Below are 10,000 nucleotides of genomic sequence, written 5' to 3' on the forward strand. Positions count from 1 at the left end.
AAAAAGAGTATTTCCGAGAGTATTTCAGAAAGAGCTCGAGATGGAGAGCACATGGAAGTGTGTGTTTTTCCTTATTTGGACCCTGACATTTCCCTCCGCATCAGAATGGTGGCATATTGATTAGCTCCCGTGACTTCTTCCCCGATTAGCTGTTGAATAAATGAAGGCGATTTCCATAATGGGAGATAATTAGGCCTGGGCTCTCTCCATATTTCAATAACAGGATGGCAATGCGGCTCCGTGTAAGAGAGCTCACGTTGGCCATTAATAATTTCATTTGAGGTGCTTTCGAGATTGCAACCAGATAATGGCAGATCAAGCAACGAAACCTTTACCACCCCTGCTGATTGAAAATAATGCTGTCAGTGTGAGGACCAATACAGGAACTTACAGTACAGACACAACTGGGTAGGATGTTTTTCCTTCTCGGACAGTGTTTTGACCAAATCTGGATCTTGAGTAGTTTTTTTTTTTTTTTTTAAAGGAACACCATCACTCATTATCTGTCGCTGACCACCATTGTGGTTCCTGGCATAGATTAAAAGAGCTCAACTCAACACAAACACACACCTACGGTAGATAGCGCCAGTGGTTTTAATGTGCCTTATATATCTACAGTCAGATTAGTGTAATGTCACCTAGCTGCATATTGGAGTTGTTGCACAGAGCCTAGAGACCACTATTGTGAATACACCACGAGGCCAAAAGAAATACAAGCCATAGTGTCTCTCTCATCACTGAAAAAGCAGCAGTGATTCACTAAAAACACCAGCAGATCATGTTTACTGTTCTGTTTGTCTTGCTCTGTTTCTAGTGCGGGCGCAACAAAGGCACGGCCAGACACGCGCATTCTATCAACAGGGGTCACTCTCTTTGTCCTCCTAGCCCCGCATAGGGACGCGCGTGCGTGTGGGGTTTGGCTCTTCCACAATGGCCCGGTGGAAAGGTGTGGAAACAGGGTGCCATCCAACACGTACTTCAGCACTTTCTTTTGTGTGAAACCTACTGTCTGTGTATTTGATACAAAGGATTTGGCTCATGATGAAACTTGTTTTTTTTTTTCCACCCCTGTATCAGTGATATCCCATTTGAAGCCATTTTGGAGATATATGCGGGTTCAGTGTCTGTGTCTGCAGCCGTTTTCTTTGCGTGCGGCTTTCTGTGGAGTGGCAGGAAACGGGGAAGCTTGATAGTGCTGAGGGTTTGCTGTGCCCTCTATCTGAACTCCTCCTCGAGCTCCTGCCCCGGTGTACGTTTGGTGTTTTTTCCGCATTGCCCAAATTAATGGCGGCTCTTTAATCCCTGCTAATCTTTCCTCTGCCGCGCATTCGCGGAGAGACAACACTCGGGCCAAGCGCTGAACGAACGGGGCGAACGGACGAGCCTGTGCTCGTGTTTTCGAGATATCGCTCTCTCTCTCTCTCCGTGAGCGGTCGGTTCGGCAGGGCTCCTTACCTCGCCCGTTACCTTCGGATGAACCTGCGCAGGGCCAGACGCAGTGCAGCTCTGGAGGCTGTAAGACTCAGTGGGCCAGACGGGACTAGTGAGGATAATTAATGAGTGTTTGGAGAGGGCTGATTGTCATATCACAGAACGCAATAACACAGACCCACTTTGTCAAGCTGTTTTTAGAGGCTTTATCTTGGTGTTTGTGTGTCTGTTTGTGTGTGTGTGTGTGAGTGTCTGAGACTGAGTGTGTGTGGATGTTGGTACATGCCTACTTATGTGTGTGTGTCGGGGGGAGGGGGGGGGTCTACCTAGGCGTTCTTAAGTGTATGACATCGAGGTGAAGTGTGTGTGTGTGTGTGTGTGTGTGTGTGTATGTGTACATGGAGCGTGGAGTGTGTTTTGAATGCTCAGACAAACTGCGAAGCCCAGGCCTCTTAGCTGTGCCATCAGGGATCTGAAACACACCATCAAAGAGATGTTTAGGCTGCTCAGTCACTGCTCCCACTCGCTAGCCAGACACTTAATGCATCACACTCAACGCTGACAGCTAACGCTAGACAGCACGCCTGCCCACCCGCCTCACAGCCCCCCCCCCAGCACAGAGAGAGAGAGAGAGAGAGAACTTCTCTGCTGCACTGATAGCTATGCTGTGATATGGTGGCATGCTTATTGATCACAGCTGTTGCCGCTGTGGCAACAAGAGCAAAAAAATTAAGAAACATAAATAAGTTGTTTAAATATATAATTTGTTCGTTATGCCTGTTTGACTGTTCTGTGTAACACATTCTGCAGGAATTGACAAGTTCAAATAGAGAGAGAGAGAGGGAGAGAGAGAGAGAGAACTTCTCTGCTGCACTGATAGCTATGCTATGATATGGTGGCATGCTTATTGATCACAGCTGTTGCCGCTGTGGCAACAAGAGCAAAAAAATTGAGAAACATAAATAAGTATAAATATATCATTTGTTCGTTATGCCTATTTGACTTTTCTGTGTAACACATTCTGCAGGAATGTGTTTAAATAGTGCCCTTGCTGACGCTTGGTGTCGGTTGCTTCATAAACAGCCTTGAATCATTCCCTGATCCGTTTCTTCTTCTCTCCCACAGCAAACTCCAGTCTACTGGGTGGTGGAGGAGGTAAGTGTCATATCTCTCTCTTATTTGTTTCTGCAAATTCCTTCCAGCTCTGAGGGCGTTATTGTTTTTTTCTTCTTTCATTTTGCTCTTTCACCCTTTGAGTGTTTCCTTGACGTCTCTCACATTTTGAGTGTTTCCTCAACTTTCATACTTTCTCATGTTTCCTATTCAGTTGTTTTATCTCTCTCTCTCTATCTCTCTTTCTCTCTTCCTCTCCCTTTCCCTTTCTTTCCCCTCCCTTACATACCATCCTCTGTGCTCTGGTAAATCCTGCACTCTACCACTGTTCTAGTTTCCACCAGACATTTAAACATCATCTCAATATCAGTTTTTGCTCTCAGCTGCTGAAAAAGACTGATTATTTTAAATGGAATGTCAATGGATTTTGGACGGTGCTTTAAACAAATAAAGGATCTCTTTCCTTTTCTTTCTTTCTTTCTTTCTTTCTTTCTTTTGTCTTTCTTTCTTTCTTGCTTTCTTTCTTGCTTTCTTTCTTTCTTTTTTTCTTACTTGATGTATGTATGTGAGAGTTGTATTTGTAACACTTCCAGGATACACATAGCACATGCCAATGCTCAGACTAGACTAGACTTGCCTTCATGTTTGGGCGTCTGGCCGTCTTAGTGTCACGCCGCCTAATGTGTCTAAATGCTCGCCTCTACATCGGCCCCCTACCAGATTGCGGCCGCGTCCGAAAACTGTGGCCGAGACTTAGTGGCCCCCTATCTGAGCGTGTTTGCATCAGTTACGGCCGGACGAGGATCGGAGGAGCCCAGCCATGTGTGGGCTGTGTGAGCCATGGAGACTGCGAGCTCTCCCTGACAGAGTCTCTCTCTCTCTCTCTCTCCTCCTGACAGAGCCTCTATCTCCTTCTGCATTTTCTTTTCTTTTTTTCCTCCTTTTTTTTGTGCATACTCGCTGACATGATTGATATAATCATTCCACTGAGCAGTGCTGAAGCAAAGGAGGAGTGTGTGTGTGTGTGTGTGTCTATCTCTGTATATGTGTGTCTGTGTGTGTGTGTGTGTGTGTGTGTTTCTGTCTGTCTGTCTGTGTGTGTGTTTCTGTCTGTGTGTGTGTGTCTGTCTGTGTGTGTGTGTCAGATATATATATATAGAGAGAGAGAGAGAGAGAGAGAGAGAGAGAGAGAGAGAGAGAGAGAGAGAGAGAGAGAGAGAGAGAGAGAGAGAGAGAGAGAGAGAGAGAGAGAGAGAGAGAGAGAGAGAGAGAGAGAGAGAGAGAGAGAGAGAGAGAGAGAGAGAGAGAGAGAGAGAGAAATAAAAAAGAAAGAAAGAAGGGAAAAAAAACAACCCAATTATTCAGCGGATTTTTGGATATGGGGAGCACAGCACATTTGATGACACTCCGCCGCCGTGAGATAATGAAATTGGGTCATTTTTATTCTCCTCAGCCACCCAATGCTTTGTTTATCCATCTGTGCTCTGGAGTGACCAGGGCTTCTCTTTCTCTCTCTGTGTGTGTGAACTGAGTGATCCCCCCCCCCCATCATGAACGCCAATCTTCCAGCTCAGTGTGCATATTTCTTTTTTTTTTCCACAGTGTGAGAAGGCAATTAGTAGTTCTGATACTCTGCCTGTATCAAATCACGCCACGCCAAGTGGTTTTGCCTGTTCTCTCATTTGAACTCCGGTCAGGGCTCCAGGCCCTTTTGGTCATTGTAGCAATGAGGTCTTCAGACATGATCTTTATCAGCAACCAGCCTGAGCCTCCCGAGCAGTTGTGTCTTAGCAGAAATATGTGGTCGCCTGATTGAGTTCAGAGGTCTCACACGCACACACACCCACACCCACACACACACTCATATTCACTACTACACACTCAGCCAGATTGAGCACACACATGCCCGCCCAAACGCACACACACATCCTCACATGATCTACTGCACAAGTCATTCACATGCACGTTACTGCAGGCCATAACTGTCCCTGAAATACGGCCTCATATCTGTGCCCCCCCCTTGATGAGTCACTGATATGCCCTGGTGTCATTGACGACGCCGGCCCCCAGATCGTTATCCCCCGCAAGTCATCATGCTCGCAGTTCATTGATTGGTCACAACGCGAGAGGTAGCAGAGGTAATTTCTTTCTCATTACGACCACGTAATTGTTTTCTTTTTGGCGCCCTGGCACATTCCACTAGATTGGGCTTTCAGTTTTCCTCAATGATTTTGGAGAGAGAGAGAGAGAGAGAGAGAGAGAGGTGAGAGAGAGAAAGAGAGAGAGACTCTGAAGGTTTAACAGTTACAAAAATCCACCATCCAAATAGGGCTCTCTTTTTTCGTGCAATAGGAAATGCAAAAGCAGCCCTGCAAGCTCTTCTTGTTTCTTCTTGCTTTTTCTTGTGAGAAAACACTGTAAAAACAATTTGAGACGTGTCAGATTATTTTCGACTCCTATGGTTGCAGACACAGTGAGATCCCAGATGAAAGCACTTCATTGTAGCGCGTTTCCACCGATGAGACTCTAATCAAAGCCCACATCAAGAGCATTGTCTTCGCTAATTGCTTTTCCCTGATGGTAATTCTCGAAAGCCAATTAACCCTGCAACCATGATATGATGGGTTGAGTTTTCTGATCCAGCGTGGCAACGTTTCTGAATCAGCCCACGTGTTACAATTCCCGTCACGCTGCCCGGAACCCCACACCGCTGGAATGCACCGGAATGTCTGCTCCGAGATTTTGGTTTGGCACCATGTTCTCTGGCAAACCAGTGGAGCTCCATCTAAGGGCCGATGTTGTGCGTGCGTGCGTGCGTGCGCGTGTGCGTGTGCGTGTGCGTGTGTGTGTGCGTGTGTGTGTGTGTGTGTAAGGGAGGGGGTGCTAGATGTGATTGAGAGCGCTCTGGGTGGCAGGCAATCATTTCTGTCTTTATTTATTTGATCATCATCTCCAAAGCCTCTCTTCTTAATCCAGCTGGCCTTTCTCTTCTCTCTCCCCCCTTTTTAAGTGGAGGGAAAAAAACAACAAAGCGCCTGGTTGTGCCTTCTTTTATCTTTTGTGTGCCGTAGGTGGCTTTATCCGGGCCTTCCCCTATCAGTGCTGGGTGGCTGATACAGAAACCTGCTCATTCTTCCCCTTTCTCCTCTCTCCTCCACTCCTCCTCCTTTTTCCTATCCTCCTCCTCTCTCCTTCTCTTCTCTCCTCCACTCCTCGTTCCTCTTCTCCTCTCGTCTATATCTGTTGGGCACTGAGGACCTCCAGCTGTGACAGCTCCATCTCTGTGGATTGGTGTGTGTGTGTGTGTGTGTGTGTGTGTGTGTGTGTGTGTGTGTGTAGTGTGGGTAGAGGGTGTCTGGTGTTTTGTTGGTGCCCCTTATCTCCACTTGAGCTCAAGCTACCTACATCTCATGCTCACAGTTCTGTATCCCTTGTACCATTGTTTACTCACCCCACCCCATCCTCCTGTTTCTCTTTGTGTGTGTGTGTGTGTGTGTGTGTGTGTGTGTTTGCGTTTGCTTGTTGTTTTTGTGTGTGTGTGTGTGTGTGTGTGTGTGTGTTGCTATGCTTGGTGAGACACTCTTGGTTTTTCTCAGGGGAAGCTTTTAATACTTGGTTTCTCACTCCATTTGGCATGTTGGAGACTGAAAGGCCAGTTAGGCCTTAGTAAGTGTGTGTGTGTGTGTGTGTGTGTGTGTGTGTGTGTGTGTGTGTGTGTGTGTGTAAGCATGTGAGTGTGCAACTATGATATTGCCCCAGCAAAGGCTCTAGAGGCTGGGCTGGAGCCTCCGGTCATGCGGTCAATTGCAGATCCTGGCGGTGTGAGTGTTTGTTTTGATCCGTCTGATTATGAAGTGGGGCCTCCTCCCGTCCACCCCTCGGTCCTGCACGCTAATGGACTGCGTCACACTTATTTCCTGTTGTGGCCAGGAGACATGAAGGCCCTCCAGACAATAAAAACACGGATGCAGGGCACTCTAGCAAGTTCTGTCTCTCTCTCACACACATACACACACACGCACACACACACACGCACACAGAAACACACACACACACACACGCACGCACACAGAAACACTTACACACACGCGCACGCGCATACGCACACACATACACACACTCACACACATCTTGGAATGGAGCAAGCACTGGAGAACATCACATCTGACATTAGAGAAGAGGGTTTTCATATTGGATAGTTATGTTAATAACTCTCTCTCACACACACACACACACACACACACACACACACACACACACACACACACACACACACACACACACACACACACACACACACACACAAACACAAATAAACAGAAAACTTCATCATTGCTAGCGGGAGGTTAAAGTCCATCCCTCACTGCTCACTGGGAGATTAGGAGACGTGGGGTGAACCACCCAGCTGAGACCACGTCTACACCAAACCAACGGGTGTATCTTTTCTTACCGCGTTCACACCTTTAACGATACCGGTAAAGAAAAAGCACACAGAGGTGAAAACGGCTAAAAGTGCTGTAGTGCATATGCCAGACAAGTTGATGGCGCCGTGGCGGCCGTGCAGAGGCTTCACATTTAATTTGCGTACAAGACAAAACATTATTGTTAAAGCAGTCGCATGAAATAAAGGAGACTAGACAATTCGGTTTTCAGTTCAACTGTTAAACTAATGAAGTTCATTTTCAAGGTATGTGACTGCTATTTTAACACACACACACACACACACACACACACACACACACACACACACACACACACACACACAATCACTTTCTCTCTCCTTCTCTCTCTGATACACACACAAACACACACACACAGAATCCCCCCCCCCATACACACACACACACACAAAAATACACTCTCTCTCTTGGCACTGAGGCATAATGGTATAATGATGCGGAGGCCGAGCCAGGGAGAGGCTGCATTTGGGCCTCTTTGATGTCTCCATGCAAAGGAGGAGGAAATAGGCTTATTAACATTCTCACCAGAAGCGTTGCGCCGTTTAGCGGCTGGCTTGCACTGGACCACCCAAACAAATCGCCCGGCACCCATCACCCTCAGCCCCCCCTTCCAAAAGCTCAGGAGGATGCAGACCATGTTGTGTCCATGTTACAGGAACGCTACACCGGGGCACATAACTGATGCGTCTGCTGTGACAATCAGCATCCACTGTAATCCATCTGGCTACACTAGACGTGATAGTGGCGCGTACGCTCGAAAAAATTCGATCGGTTTTCTAAAACTATTTTTACGCACCACAAACTGAGCGCTTCACTTGCTGACCCGGTGTAGGCCAGACCTTATGGTCAGGAAAGCCTGCCAGTGCTTTGCCACCAGAGACTCAGAAGTATCTCCCCTCAAGTGTCCATGTTATGGTGAGGAAAGCCTGTCTGTGCTTTGCCACCACACGGCTGGCCTTGATGCACCACCGTATTACAGAAGTGGCAGCATGGACTCATGGGGATAAGCGTGATTTGGAGGTTGGGAATAAAGAACGAATGAATCTTATCTGTCTTTCTTTTTTTCTTTCTTTCTTCCTTTCTTTTTTTCAGGCTTTTTGCGTGATCTTATTTTTCTGCCTGCCAGTTGACTGGCTGTGTGTCATTTTTCACGCAGGGTGAAGCGTACGGCTTGTGTCATGTGCGCATTGGTACAAAAAAGAAATTAGACTGCGTGCATTTCCCACACACACACACACACACACACACACACACACTCCTCTCTCTTGCCTGCAGGAAGAATCGTTTATTTTTCTCTCTCGCTGTTGAAAATGTGTGGCGACGGAGGGCACAGAAGCATTGTATCCAAGCAATAGCTTTTGAAATTGCTTTTTCACACCTTGAACCAGCCCATTGATACCTGGGATTATAAGCAGCATGGTGCATTAACATCTGAAGATTATCTTCTTTGTTTTTGTGAAATTGCCTGAAACAAATGTGGCTCTCTCGGTTTTGCATGCGGCTTCCTTGTACCCTCTTGCACGCAAAATTTGTCCAGGAAGTGGCCGGTTACCTTTGCAGGCTTCTTGCCTCTTTTGTCTGCCTATCGATTTGTTTGGAGCACCACAGCCTGAGCGATCTGCCCCCAGCTTTTAAAATGCTTACAGCTGTCGGTGCTTTGTGGGCACGATAATAAGTGGCTACCCACAACACTACACTGTTGTTTCAGATGTTTTTTTTGACCCCCCTCTGTCTCCTTGGTTGGCCTTGGGTTTCTGGCTGGCAGGTTTGGAGAGCCCACACATTTATAAACAGCACTACTCTCTCTCTCCAGCTGTTTGATCTTGGGCGGCTGTTATTCCCATGGCAACCGCCTTCTCTTGTGCGGAGTGGGGGGGGGGGGGGGGTTGGGAGCTGCGTTGCTTTCATCTCGATGCCTTGTTCTTCACAAACGAACGAAGCCGTTCTTCAACCCTCTCTACTTGTCTCATCCTCACTTCATTTGTTTGCATTTAATGCCGTGATTAAAAATGGCTATTTTGGAGACTGTGGCGAGATGGTTCAATGGAAGGGCTCACTGAGCCGATTGCCTATTTCATCACCGCCGCACTTCCTTTGCTCTCCTTGTTGCATGGGGTGTGTGTGTGTGTGTGTGTGGGGTGTGCTCGTTTCCCAAGTAGGAGAAAGAACGGCTTTCTATTTGTGTAGCAGCTCCAGGTGTGTGTTTGCAAGGACGACCGTGTGGCTGTCGCACCTGCCACTTCATCCGCAGTCACGTCTATCCATCAATTAGGGCACGAAATGGTGCAAAAACACCGCCATGCTCAACTCCTGCCACCCACATTAATAACTAATCATCGCCAAGACGTCTGCAGCGTGCGTGTGGCGGTCGTTTCACTGACCTCAGTAAGGTCATTTCCCCCTTGAGCTAATGGCATAAGCCTCACACACACGTCTTCACACTCTCTCTCTCTCTCTCTCTCTCTCTCTCTCTCTCACTCTCTCACTCTCTCTATCACACACACACATACACACGTGGATGTGTGCACTCACACATATAGGTGCTTACGTATGCTCACAAGGACAGACGGTGCATTCTTGTGGTCGTGGCTTCCTCTAGGTCTGTGCAGCCAGGTCTGGTGCAGCCGGTAGGCAGCCAGGAATACGGCTGGCCAATCTCTGCCCCCCAATCAGGAGTGATGGATGGACTAATTGATGTGAAATGATCACACCATTAGTTTGGGGCCACTTCAGTGCTCTATATTTAGGTTTGGTGGCATGCTATGATGGAGAGAGAATGTGTGAGGCTGGTGTCGCTGTCCCTCCAAACACACACACACACACACACACACACTCGCTCTCTCTCTCTCTCTCTCTCTCTCTCTCTCTCTCTCTCTCTCTCTCTCACACACTCACACACACACACACACACACACACTCTCTCTCTCTCTCTCTCTCTCTCACACACTCACACACACACACACACTCACACTCTCTCTCTCTCTCTCTCTCTCTCT

The 10,000-nt window shown here is 47.5% G+C and overlaps 1 protein-coding gene across 1 annotated transcript in view; it reads left to right on the top strand.

Annotated features, from left to right (window-relative positions):
* Positions 1 to 10,000, top strand: part of macrod2 (mono-ADP ribosylhydrolase 2) — a 495,356-nt gene that overhangs the window by 140,170 nt on the left and 345,186 nt on the right. The window contains exon 4 of the mRNA XM_076286458.1: positions 2,557 to 2,586. Within this exon, the coding sequence (XP_076142573.1) occupies positions 2,557 to 2,586 (30 nt within the window). The remainder of the gene's footprint in view (positions 1 to 2,556; positions 2,587 to 10,000) is intronic.

This window comes from Alosa pseudoharengus, unplaced genomic scaffold, assembly GCF_046254945.1.
Source record: "Alosa pseudoharengus isolate Yale_2024_CS ecotype anadromous, Long Island Sound unplaced genomic scaffold, YU_APseudo_1.1 YU_APseudo_1.1_scf_15, whole genome shotgun sequence".
Taxonomy (NCBI): Eukaryota; Metazoa; Chordata; class Actinopteri; order Clupeiformes; family Clupeidae; genus Alosa; species Alosa pseudoharengus.